Genomic DNA, 14,062 nt, shown 5'->3' on the forward strand with positions numbered 1-14,062 from the left:
GTATAGGTGCGATAAAATAACACGATAGCACCTTAGGAGCGAACGGATAATTAATTAATTAATTAAATAATTAATTCGGTCAATTAATTAACTTTCTTACTTATCATGACTGAAGGGGTCCCGTGCGCAAATAACATAAGGGGCGGTTGAAGTCAAAGCGTGGACATTACTTGACAATGAGCACAGTACGTTATCGCATGTAGGCACAATTTCTTCGACGGCGAATTTCAAGCCAGAAATATCGCTCATTATACGGCATCATAGTTGGGAAGGCAGTTTTAGGCAGTGCGCACAATAAAAGGACAGCTGGAACGTCGCGGTATGGACACGGTGTAGGGACGACGGCATTCGGGTGGGTGGTGCGGGACACGCGATGGAAGGACATGATGTATTAGGAGGTATCTTTCGATCATGGAATTCGGCGGTGATATCACTGGACACGAGTCATTAGGTGGTAGCGAATGAAGACATAACAAATAAAATTAAGAAAGAGAGACAAGAAAACCCTGTGATAAAGATGTAGTCGAGATATACTGCGACGATCGCTAGAGTGGGAAGATCAAGTTGAGAGGTTAGTGCCGGGGTACGGGAGTTATAAGAATAACCAGGTGGGATATATTCGAGTCTAGTAGCTCCGTTCTGTACTGATTTGGCTGTTTTTAGAGCGCAGCTCTTTGGCGTCCGTTCCTGGGTTTCGCGTCGTCGTCGGCGTTGTCGTCGGCCTCGTAACCAGCTCCGCCCCCCTTTCATCCCCCCAGCGCTAGCAGCGACCGACTGATACCGCTGGATGCCGCTGACGCCGCTAGAGAGTCAAGATAACGTGACTGCATAGAACACCGTCGCCGCCATGCAGAAAGAGGAGGAAAGGGTCCCCCCCTGTTCTTGTGTGGCGGATAGGGTGCTCTTCAGTTGCCGACGCGCCGGTTATTTCACGTAGGCCCCGGCACGTCGACGAATACGTGACCACCTTCCCACGGCTAGACCTGGTTCTTAGCGCTGCGGAAGCGAGGGTATCATATTGTTTGTGTCGGCATCGGCGGCGTTGTCCCTGAAACCAACTCCGCAGCTGGGGTTGACTCACTATCGGCGTCAGCGGCATCAGTCAGTCGCTGCTATCTCTTCCCTCCTCCCTTTATCGTGTTGTCCGCTTGCTGCGCGCGCTTCTGCCCCCATCGTTTGCCGCTGGGTGTACACGCCGCCCCCCTCCCCCCTCTTCCTGCGAGTCTCCGGTTGTCAAAGCGCCGGCTCGAACTTAATTCCTTTCTTCGCTCCTCCTCCAATGCAACCCCTGTGCGGTGGCAATCAGAGAGCCAGATCGGTGGCGGCGGATCTGTATATGTGCACCGCCCGAGCCGAAATTGCCGCTGCCGTTCGCCCTGTGCGGTGGCAATCAGAGAGCCAGATCGGTGGCGGCGGATCTGTATATGTGCACCGCCCGAGCCGAAATTGCCGCTGCCGTTCGCCACTGCGAAATTATCTGCCAGTTCTTTCTGAGCCATGAGCGAGACGACCGATGGAAGTCCTCCGTCTGCTGCTGCTGCTGCTGCTGCTGCTAAACGAGCTGCCAGAGCAGAGGCCCAGCGCCGTCGCCGTCAGAATCCAGAGGTGCGTGCCGCCGAAGCAGAAGCTTACCGTCGCCGCCGTCGAGATGATCCAGGAGTACGCGTCGCCGAAGCAGAGGCTAAGCGCCGCCGCCGAGAAGACCCTGCCGTTCGCGCCGCCGAAGCGGAGGCTCATCGCCGCCGTCGAGAGCAACCAGCAGTAAGCGAGGCTGAAGCAGAAGCTCATCACCGCCGCCGAGAAGACCCTGCAGTTCGCGCCGCCGAAGCGGAGGCTCATCGCCGCCGTCGAGAGCAACCAGCAGTAAGCGAGGCTGAAGCAGAAGCTCATCACGGACAGGGAGCAGTACATTTCGGTTCTCCGAGCAGGTACACCTCGTCCCACCGTCATGCTACCCCGTACCGTGCAGCAAAAGCGGGTTAATTACTTTAACCCATGGGTGGCGTCCGTTCTAGATTCAAACATGGATCTTCAGATCGTGATAGCGCATACATGTGTTACTCGATTTCTTTGCCTCAATCTATCGAAAAGGTGAAACAGCTTATTTGCTGCGCTCAAATTTCGCATTAGGAAGTAACGTAATCGTCGGTAATTTTTTTTAGATTTTATTGGTAAGGTTGGAATATTAGACTTGAATTATCAAGGTATGTGCATGTGTTTAGCGATGTTGTTCAGCTATGTATTCTGCAAATTACGTACTGATGCATTACCACGCCTTATCTAATACCGCTGTAAAGGGGTCTATAAGTGAAGTGATGCGATGTTGGGACCGTCGAGGGTATTGTAGGCTAGCAACTGTGAATAAGTGGGTTTGCTGGCAGAATACAGGATAATCAGCGGCTTGATTGGGTGATTTATATCAACCATTGAAGCTATAGGAACAGCACTGACGAAGGCAACAATAAGGGTAATCGAATTCAGTAAATAAAATATTTGTAACACTTTAATGGTGACTATAAGTGGATAGGGTGTATATATATATATATATATATATATATATATATATATATATATATATATATATATATATGTGTGTGTGTGTGTGTGTGTGTGTGTGTGTGTGTGTGTGTGTGTGTGTGTGTGTGTGTGTGTGTGTGTGTGTGTTTGTGTGTGTGTGCACATGTGCCTCGGCATGTGTCATGCCTTCTTTTTGTCTACCACGCAGCAAGCACTGCTCAGGGAGAACACATGCGCACAAGATTATGCGCTCGAACGAGCGCCGCTATAATAGGCGATAAAGGCAAAAAAAAATTGACAGAAATGCCCATAGTGACAATTCTCTCGTACGTTACATGAAAGCAAGAACAGTTCTTGGCTGAACCGTTGCGAGACATAGAGCTTGAAAGAAGAAGAAAATTATCGAGTGCGACACTTTCATTCACACGGTGAATGTAGGCAGGCGCCGCTGGCCGCGCAACTATAATACGAAGAGAAAAAACAGGTGCGGGAAGGTCACGAAGGTGCTAACGAAAGGAGAAGAAATTCGGAGACCTTTGGTGGGCGTGCGTAAGAGGCATGACACAAGAAGCCGCAAAGTAGTTTCAGAAAGCTGAAACCCTCTCAGAAAACTGTCACACGTGAGGAGACCTGTAAGGCACATCAATTGCCGTGACAGCGTCGAGCTATGCTGAGCGTATGCCAGCTCGGGCTTTTATAAATATGACGGACAGAGACGTCCTCAGAGTCGTTGCGAATGCCGAGCCTTCCGTGAATGTTTCTGTAGCTGGCTGCATCACTGAAGCCAGGTACGTCAATGCCTCTAGTGAGCAGACAGGAACACCTTACTGACGAAGACGGGAGTGCTATGACTCGACGTGGCAAACAAAAAAAGAAAGAAAAATCACTAAAGAGACAAGATGGAACTGAGAGATGCACACTGCAGTTGAAAAAGTATCTAAAGGACGAGGTGGGGTTAGTGATGTTATTGACGTATGATGTTACCGTGCTATCATTTTATCACTGTTATAGACATAGCATATGATCGCCTTCCCGCTGAACATTGAAAACGCGCACGAAGTGAAAATCGTCGAAAGAAAGAGGGGGAATGCGAAACTACTAAATGGCTAGTGCCACGAGTTGCATCTCTTTTACGAAGCCTAACACATACATTAGTATAGCGTCAGAGTGGTTCCCCTGCAGAAATGAAATACAGCAGTATACTGCAAGGATGTTGTCATATTCAATGGAATAAAACTGTCTCTTTTACGAAGCCTAACGCATACTAGAGTATAGCGTCAAAGTGGTTCCTCTGCAGAAATTCAATGCAGCAGTATACTGCAAAGATTTTGTCATTTTCAATGGAATAAAGCTGTCAACCACCTAAATGCCTGTTATTTCATCCCATTAGCATAACAGCCTACGAAGGCACCTATGGGGTCGACTGCCGTCTAATTTTATGAATAAACCCTGCTTCCGTTGAGGGAAAAAACACTGGAGTATAGTGATTTGTATGATGTGGCCTAGATCACGTTTTGAAATTTTATGGTTATGATATATCTCACGTACCCTCCACACACGTGACACTTTCTTGTAGCTGCGCACCGATCAAGTATGTATGCTCCGTAAAAGACACTGATATGTACATTGTCAGCGTCTTGCAATGACGTCATACTTCGCCGTCTATGTCAGCGCCTACGGGAACTCTCGCGTCCTTTATAACATTTCGAGTCATACGTGCAGTTAGAAGTTTGATATCCGCCTGAAAAGGGCTTTCAGGTGCGGTGCAATTTACCCGGTAAGGTTGCGGCGTTCTTTGTTCATATAGTAGGGCCCGTTCTATTCTGCACTCTTTATTGACCGGTAAATTTTATTTCTTTGCTATTGGAGACCGTGAGACGCTTACTCTGCAAGAGATGAGTATGAATTCTCTTGTGTTCCTACTTGATGTACAAGACCAAAACATCGCTACGCTGTATGTGTAGTGTTGTCTAGAGCTTACCGCCATTTCTTCTCACGTGACAAGTACATCAATCAAGACTAAACGTGAGTTTTTTACGTGGAACATTATCTTTTATATATATATATATATAAAAGAATTGTTTGTTGACCATTTCTTCTGATGTGACCTCTGCATCAATTGAAACTAAATATGAGTTTTTTTTTCGTGGAACATGATCTGTTTCATATTAAAGATGTTCTTTTTTTAGCAACCAGTCATCGTAGTACTATGTATGTCAATAGTTATATTCTTTACCATTCTCGTGTTGGACGTGCAACACCGCCTTCCTTGGTCATGATGGACTGAGAGTGTGTCTCAACGCACCTGAAACGCCAAACCATGACAGCTCTAACATTTACGAAATGCAATCTACTTGACCTGGTTCTAGCATCGTGTTTTCTACATTTTCACTGAAGCAACAACAACAACAACAACAACAACAAAAAAACAGTGGTGAGGAAAATGAGGAGAAAACAAATGGAGCGCTCCGGCCAAATTTTTCGAGTTGCTTCACTTATAAAGCTCGAAGATGAATGAACTCGCCATCATTACTGCTCGCTTCGCTCGTTGTTTGAACGTATTCATCTGGGCTGAAAAAGGAAAATACCGATTTCCGTAAGCAGCATCACCCGCCATTGTGGCGTATAGTGACTTTGGTGTCGCGCTGCTAAGCCCGGCCGCGGCGGCCGTATTTCCAGGGGGGTGAAATGCGAAACAAAACGCCTGGGTGCCGTGCATTTGGTACATGTTAAAGAACCCCAGGTGGTCAAAATTAATCCGCAGTCCCCGCTATGGCACGCATCATAATCAAATCGTCGATTTGGCACGTAAAACTGCAGAATTGCTATTAAGCAGTAATCCATCACCGTCAAAGTGGTGTGTTGCTGCTGAATGTTTCCATAACAACAGGCGTAAGTAAAAAAAAAAAAAAAAAACATCATACACTGTATATACGCGTGTAATAGCGGCAGCCGTGTAAATGCCGCAACCAGAACTTTGCAAGAAAAAAACCTTGAGAACTTATATTTAAAAATGACCCATGTATATAGGCCACACCCTTGATTTTTGAGAATGTTGGCAGTGTTATCTGTTGAGGAGTGCGAGATTGCCAAAGTTTTTTTGTTTTATTTTTTTTTTATCGGTGGCAAAACAAGGCAGCCGTGCCGAGTTTTCTTCGCCTCCAGGTAGCAAAAGTACAGCCTGCGAGATTTAGTGGCTGCCTCCGAGACGCTGCCGTCGCTGGTCTGTGGAGAGTCACCATTTGTCCCAGCTGGCAGGTGATGTGCTAGGGAATAGCAAAGGATAACGAGAGCCAGTACAAACGAGTACTGTAGTTCAACAAAGGCAAGTGCCACCGAAAATAATTACGAAAAAAAATTACATGTCCTTCTCTTCCTGTAATAGCCGCAACGCCGATGTTCACCCCAAATCTCGGAAAAAGACTTGCGGCCATTACACAAGTATATACGGCAATTACAGTCAACAGAAAGCTGCATTACGAACATTTTTGAACAAACAAAGTCTGGTTAAACTGCTTATTGCGTAGTTTACATGTGCACCGTGAGTGCAATGACTTCTTTTCGTGACAATCATATTTTTTTTTCTTATTCTTTCTTGCAGCGTGCAATGTGTCGGACTGCTACCAAAAATGCGCGCGCGAGAAATTTGTGACACTGTCCACGAAAAACGCCTGCTTCACGAGAGAATGCTTCTGCCTCTTCGAAGACCGTAAGTTAAGAAACGTTGGTACTGTGGTTGCGATTGGGAATGTCTTTAGACTTGTCGGAGAATTTCGTCAAGTTGTCGCGGCGTTAAGTGCTCGGAGTGACTTAATGACAGCCACCATTCGGAGCCGTTGTCGATAATTATGTCGCAGAGCCAAGAAAACGACCACGACATAGGCGCATCACCGATGTAGCAGTGTTTCTTGCTAATGTTTTGAGGTCAGTGTTTGTGGCCAGCCACTTTTGAGGTAAAAATAGCGAGTATATGGAAATCGCGGAATTTCGTGCAGTCAGAAGAAGAAAAGAAAACGGGAAAAGAAATCATCCCCAAATGCAGGAATGCATCGATGACAAGTAGAAATGTCTATCTACGGTGGGTGGGTCGGGCCCATTTATTGACACAGCTCGTTTCCTAGCGGCCAAAGTTTGCCCCTAAGTTTACAGTTTCCGAGCATGGCGAGAAAATGTAGCCCTGTACAGATATTTACTTGTTCACGGAAGAAGGAAAGAAACGCCCGTACTTGCGCTCATGCAAACGAGGCCTATTTAAGAGCAGCTTCGCCGCTATGCGATGAGGCGACGTTCCTTATAAGCTTTAATACATGCAATTCCCGCGATGAAGCAAGCAATGGCATGCGATCTCATGCTCTGCAAAGCACTCAGCTGAAACGTGTTAAAAATATAGGCAGCATGCCGTAATTCAACCTCAGAACTCAGATGGCATATTGTCGACTACATAAAGGATGCAACATCCAGGCACACCGAAGGAACGTATACAGCTGAAGTGATGCATGTGGCTGATGGTAATATGTAATCGGCGACGGTAAAATGCAGCATGACGTCAGCATTAAGTGCATGCCTACACTCGCTCGAGAAGGGACGAACACGGTGGCAGCCCATGCCGGCGCCGCGCTCAAATGTTGCGATGTCCTTAAACAATAAAAATAAAGGCCACGCCTACATTTACCATGGACACGCAGGTGCTCTGTGTTTGTCACACGCAGCTGTTTTCTCCGTGTCAGCTCTCTTTCGGAATATGACTGTGGAACCTCGCTACAGCCAGCATTAACGCCTAAATCATTTTTTTTTATCGCTGCTGTTCACTGTCTCCTATAAGTTAGAAGCCGGCGCACCGTGAAACCAGGCGAGTGAGAAGTGCGTTTTGAAGCTCTGTACAAGTTCTTCCAAGAAGGAAGATTCGTCTTGTTCCCAGCCTGACAACTAACGACGGCGGCTTCCTTAGCTACGGCAACAATTTGTTTGCGTTGGAGAAGTTTTCTTCTCTAGAAAACTGCATTTGCTATTACAGATCAGTGAATAACGGCGTACAATGTTGTCAGTGTTGTCGGTCGTCGCAGTCGTCAGTCAGGGAAATTATTGCGCGCCGAGTGTTACTTGTTCTTCTGGCCACAAGTTCGCCCAATAAAGAGCTAGACTCCTGACTCACAGCTTCGGAACAGACTGCTCGTTGACCGTCACGGTACAACGTGATATCATCAGCGGGAAACGAGCATGCTTAAACGCCGATATTCGAAGCTGCGGCTCTTGACAACGTGCAACTTCTTGCACATACTTCTATAACGCGATACCAGCCTCACTGCGCAGGACACCTCCCATAACTATATCCGCCAATGATAAAATACACTCTAAAAACAGTTGCACCCTTTAGGGTGTATATTTGCCACACAATACGCTCTAAAATATTTTACACCCTTTGGTGTGTATATCTGCCACGCAACAATAAACGTCACCTGCCTTGCTTGCGTTTCCTTTCTTGAAAACGCCGCGCGCGCACTCTAAAAAACGTTTGCACCCTTTGGAGTGCATATCTGCCACACAACAACAATCGTCATATGCCTTGATGCGTTTCCTTTCTTTAACGCTGCGAGCCCGGTACTTCCCAGTAACGAATGGCATGCGCGTTATCAGCATGACATAGCATTCCCGACAGGAAAGTAGCGGAGGCGGCGTTTCAAGGCAGATGACGATTATCGTTGTGTGGCAGATATACACCCCAAAGGGTGCAAACTTCTTTTAGAGTGTGCTGTCGGCAATGCTCTGCCATGCTGATAACGCGCATGCCGTTCGTTACTGCAAGATACGACTCAAGGGGTGTAAACTTTTCTTAAACTTTTAAAACGGTTGCACCCTTTTGGGGTGTATATTTGCCCCACAACGATAATCATCTGCCTTGCTTGCGTTTCCTTTCCTGAAAACTTGGCGCTCGCTACTTTCCTGTCGAGAATGCTGCGTCACCCTGATAACGCGCATGCCGTTCGTGACTGGGAAGTACCGGGCTCGCAGCGTTAAAGAAAGGAAACGCGGGCAAGACAGATGACGATTATCGTTGTGGGACAAGATAAGGCCCAAAGGGTATAAATTGTTCCAAGAGTTTACACTCTACACTCTTAAAAAATTTACGCCCTTTGGAGTTTATCTTGTCCCACAACAATAATCGTCATCTGTCTTGCCCGCGTTTCCTTCCTTTGACGCTGCGAGCCCGGTACTTCCCAGTTACGAACGGTATGTGCGTTATCAGTGTGACGCAGCATTCTCGACAGGAAAGTAGCGAGCGCCGAGTTTTCAGGAAAGGAAACGCAAGCCAGCCAGATGACGATTATTGTTGTGGGACAAATATACACCCCAAAGGGTGCAACCGTTTTAAGAGTGTGCACTCTTAGAAAAATTTACACCCTTTGGGGCGTATCTTGTCCCACAACAATAATCGTCATCTGTCTTGCCCGCGTTTCCTTTCTTTAACGCTGCGAGCCCGGTACTTCCCAGTCACGAACGGCATGCGCGTTATCAGTGTGACGCAGCATTCTCGACAGGAAAGTAGCGAGCGCCGAGTTTCAAGAAAGGAAACGCAAGCAAGGCAGATGACGATTATTGTTGTGGGACAAATATACACCCCAAAGGGTGCAACCGTTTTAAGAGTGTAAGAAAAGGTTGCACTCTTTGAAGTGTATATTTGCCACACAATGATAATCGTCATCTGTCTTGCCCGCATTTCCTTTCTTGAAAGCGTTGCGCTCCTTACTTTCCTGTCGGGAATGCTATGTCATGCTGATAACGCGCATGCCGTTCGTTACTGGAAAGTACCGGGCTCACCGCGTCAAAGAAAGGAAATGCGGACAAGACAGATGACGATTATCGTTGTGTGGCAAATGTACAGGCGCCGACGAAAGTGTTATCCCACGCAGTGGGAGCCAGAGCAACGGCAAACTGCACCGCATCGCCATCTACAGGCAGCATCTGGGATCATGCCTGCCGTTAATAAAGGGCACCCATTGACTGTCTCGCTCCCAGATGCCGCCTGTAGATGGCGTCGCGATGCAGTGTGCCGCTGCTCGGGCTCCCGCTGCGTGGAGTATACCACTTTTGTCAGCGCCTGTGCACCCCAAAGGGTGCAACTGTGTTTAGAGTGTAGAGTGCACTCTAAAACAAAATTACGCCCTTTGGGTTGTGTCTTGCCACACAATGATAAATGTCATCGGTCTTGCCCGCATTTCCTTTTTTTAACGCTGCGAGCCCGGTACTTCCCAGTAACGAACGCCATGTGCGTTATCAGCATGACAGAGCATTCTCGACAGGAAAGTTGCGAGCGCCGAGTTTTCAAGAAAGGAAACGCAAGCAAGGCAGGTGACGATTATTGTGTGGCAAATATGCACCCGAGAGGGTGCAACTGTTTTTAGAGTGTAACTGCACCATTCACTTATACCAATGTTGTCACCTTTGAATTGACAACGGCACATATATATTGCACGTTGTTCAACTAAAACTGCATTTGAAGCACTAATGCGGTAACTTCGTTACTTTGCTTAACGTTTAACGTTTACCGTCACTATGTGTGTGAACACTGCTGTTTTTTTTTGTCAGTCCTTTCCAGCTTTTCTGGCGTCTAGCATCGCGAGCGTCCAGGCGATAGCTTCTTCTTTTCCCTTTTTTCTTTTCTTGGTATGAGAGGGGAAATAATGGGACTCGTTGTCGCTATTCGGTTCTCAACAAAGCTAACCCACCACTTGTTCTAATACATGTGAAGCGAACAATTAAGTGCTAAACAACTAAATGCGATGCATAAAATTATTTTTGTTGCCCTATGCATCACGCAATACCGTGCAACGTATTTGTTTATGCGCCACACCGTTCACAAGCTATGCCCAGCCACAAACAGCAGTTCATGCGAACGCGCACTGTAACACCTCGATGAAGCGATGTGACGAGGACCATGACAATGTTTGGTCCTTGTTAAGGGAAGAATGGTTGGGAGACGCGTATACGTACAGTGGAGCGCGCCGATTCAGGCTTATTATTGACCAATAATGGGCACACAGCTAGTTGAATGCGAAAATGGTAGGTCAAATATAAGAAACTTAACGAAATCTCAGAGCCGCTGAACACCATGCCCTATTCCATATAGAGGTATGTGCGCTTTAGGGATGCCTCTGAGCCGGCATTTTAGTAAAGGGTTTAGCTGGCGATATATTGTTTGTCACGCAGGATGGAGGTGCGCTCACTCCCACCACTTTGTACGTCAAGATTTATCTTAGTGTCGTTGAAGCAGGTTATGATTTCCCCAATGACGGAGCTTTCACGTAGAGAAAGCGAATCTAACTGAAAAGAGGACTGCAGCAGGGAGAGCTACATCTTGCTCCGAATTAAACAAGAAGGGGAAAACGCTGCTCTATCTCCACCGACTTTCGCGCGCGCAAGGTGTGAGTAGGAAAGTAAAGACTTGGAAGGTTTGGTCTTTGTCTCAGAAAGCGTAAACACTGTTCAGAAGGCAAGTCGGTACGGAAGGCATCGCGCGATGGCCGCGGTGGAGGGGACGCTGCCCAGTGCAGTAATTCTGAGAGTCGTTAGTTAGTACTGCCACCGCCGGCGCGACATGCGTGTTTCACCGCCCGTGTTCATGTGGCCTTCGGCTGCATTTCATTCAGAGAGTGAAAACAATCACTGCACGTATTAAAGAGGCAATAATACATGGACGACTACAGGCTTTGGGACTTTCGAGCCTGTATGTTGTCGAGACAGCGAGATTTCTTGTAATAATGAAGTAGAAATTAATTGAAAAATATCGGCGCCGCCCAAATTTTTACGTAATTCGTGTCGTCCAAGTTAAGCAGGATTATAATAACAAGGCCTTATTGTATATGAGGCGGTCAGAAAAAGATTGCGCCACGTAAGGAATGCTATGCTATGCATGAAGCTTTACATATAAGCTATACTGAAGATCTTGAGGTATACGTGAGTGACTTAATCGAAGTCAGTATAGGCCGCTTAGCGTGGATAGAAAAGCATGACTGAACCATCTAGTCAAGTAACTAACTAAATTATGCAACCTATTCTATTGTCCAGAGCTTTTACTGGTTTGCCTGAGGTAGCGTATGAAGTTTCAGAAAGCGCGTCCATAAGCAGCCTTAGCCCCCCCCCCCCCCCCCTAAGAAAAAAAAAAAAAGGACCCCTTTGTACGCCTTTTCCATACTTTTATACTCTCTTTGTGTTCTTTTGTACGCCTGGCCGATAGCGTCCGCTAACCTGGGGTCCTTTGTTTCTGAAACCCTGTAGTGAACTCCTCAAGGAGCTCTTGCGTCATTAAACACTACAAATCGTCATCATCCTCAAGTGCTTGCATGTTTTTAAAATTCGATATTTTCCTCTCTTGCTCGCACGGTTACACTGGGTACCACTGCCTCCTGTAACTCAGCTCGAAGCCTCCCCCTTGCCAAGAATCACTCATGTTCGCGTGGTATATTGCAACTAGGCTGATATTTTCGCACTGCTTATGTCGCAGAAACACTATTGAGTTTAGAAGAAGTAGATGAGTGTACCGCAGGCAGACAAAATTAAGAAGGCGGGCGCGGAACAGGAGCGGGGGGCAGGCGGAAACTTTGATTTTCTTTTTCTGTAACTCAATGTACAATTGCGGGCACGTGCTCTACACGAATTGCATGATAGCCCTGAACACTTGAATAAGTACCATACGGCTTTCGACTTTCAGTGGTAGTTTGTGCAAGGCCGGAATAACGCGTAAAATTGTGTTGAAATGAAGGAGTTGGTAGTGAAATGGAGGAGGAGGCGGCGATCAGGAGATTGCGCACGCGTACGTGCCTCCGTCTCACCCTCCTTTATGTCATATTGTTTCCCGGAGTAAAGGGAAAGGTTTGAAGATATCGAATCATACAAAGAAACAAGGATACCTTGAGACGAACCCCAAGTAAACGTACTGCTGCTTGTATTGCGCAGGATGCGAGAAGCGCAGCTGCGTCGAAGGTTGCCCAGGGAGGCGCCGGCAGGACGATGGTGTCAAGGGTGTCTGCATCGGAAGCGGGTGCAGCTGCAAATGGGCCTGAAAGCACACGGTGGCTTGACAGCCAAGTACACAGCGCTCGCGGCAGCGCGAGTTAAAGTGCTTCCGCGTGCGTAAAATGTTAAAAAAAGAAAATACTGTTTCTTTGAACGCTTATCACAACAAATCTCTTTCGTCGTCAATAAAACTTCGGCATCGCTAGGGCCCCCTACAACGTCGCAGAGGAGAATCATTGCCGTGGTGATGAAATCCGGTAGTGCAGCAAGCGGACACGTGTTATACATATTTAAATATGACAGATGGCGAGGCTATCTGTGTCACAACTCTATAATGTCATGAAATATCGGCGTACTTAAAAAAGAAAAAAAAATGCACAACAGGGAACCTTCACGAGTACATTTCTGATCTCGTACTCTGTTGCCAAACCCCCGAGCACCCTAACTAAAACAAATGACGAGGAAAGGAAAGCAAGCTGCTCCTAGGTGTTAGGAAATAATTCTTAAGCAAAGCAGCTGATATTAAGACGCATAGGGATACGAATCAGGGTATCGTAATAATGAAGCACGTGATAGCAATGTTTTTAAAGACAGACTGCTTTATAAATACCCTTCCTGTGCCCTAATAGATGTGCTGGCTAAATTGTTTAGCAAAGAGTGTGCGTGTGCAACATGAACATTTCTTCAAAATGTAGAGCGAGAAACAGAGAGAGATAAAGGGAAGGAAAGGAGAGGCCGGGAAGTCAATCAGGCGAGTGTGTGCTTTGCTACCCTACACTGAGGGCAATGGAAAGGGGGAATAGAAAGAGGAACAGGGGAAGACAGTGGGCACTGAGTGTACGTGCGCTGAGTGCTCTGGAGGACGTAGAAGGTAAAGCCCTAGGCACGTGTTTAAGGCTGCCTAGGTGTATTTAAACACCAGCCGCAATTGCCATAGCGAGAGACCATACGATCCAGACAAACGTAGCTGTCGACTCCCTCAGATTGCACATTCTCCATCTCTGGAGGATTCCCGACCATCACTTAGCTGAATGAATGGATGGATGCTATGAGCGTCTCCTTTGGAACGAGGTGGTGGGTTACGCCACCAAGATCTTGTTACTATATTGCCTAATGTCCTACCTATGTTAAAAAAGAAAAAAAAAGGAAACAAAAGAAAGAAAATCATGATGAATTCCCTCCCCTAAACTTTCGGAGGCCAGAGGCGCCTATTGTGAACTTTGTTTTTGTACGCATCCGTTGTTTGCCGTTCCCTACTTTTATTCCACCAATCTTCCTATCGCCTCTTACTAATCTCTATAACGGGCATGTTTACTTCCCCCTGCTTTCGTTGAACCCAAGGGCTTGAAGGAGGCCAGAGGCCCCTAACTCGACCGCTGAGCTGATATCTTCACATTCTAATAAAACATGCTCCATCGTTTCCCTGGCTTTGCCGCAGCAGGCATATGCTCCTTGTTCCCTGTTTCCCTACCAGCATAGCGAGCTCAAGCAGCCTTTTCACGAGTGATTAGCGCTCATCAAGAGTGGATACCGT

At 46.9% G+C, this 14,062-nt stretch overlaps 1 protein-coding gene across 1 annotated transcript in view; it reads left to right on the forward strand.

Annotated features, from left to right (window-relative positions):
* LOC126547723 (uncharacterized) overlaps window positions 1-12,746 on the forward strand; it is a 55,557-nt gene extending 42,811 nt beyond the window's left edge. Inside the window, exons 4-5 of the mRNA XM_050195685.3 lie at window positions 6,119-6,226; window positions 12,469-12,746. Coding sequence (XP_050051642.1) covers window positions 6,119-6,226; window positions 12,469-12,575 — 215 coding nt within the window. The 3' untranslated portion in view covers window positions 12,576-12,746. The remainder of the gene's footprint in view (window positions 1-6,118; window positions 6,227-12,468) is intronic.
* Window positions 12,747-14,062: the final 1,316 nt, after the last annotated feature.

This window comes from Dermacentor andersoni, chromosome 1 (assembly GCF_023375885.2).
Source record: "Dermacentor andersoni chromosome 1, qqDerAnde1_hic_scaffold, whole genome shotgun sequence".
NCBI classification, from domain to species: Eukaryota; Metazoa; Arthropoda; class Arachnida; order Ixodida; family Ixodidae; genus Dermacentor; species Dermacentor andersoni.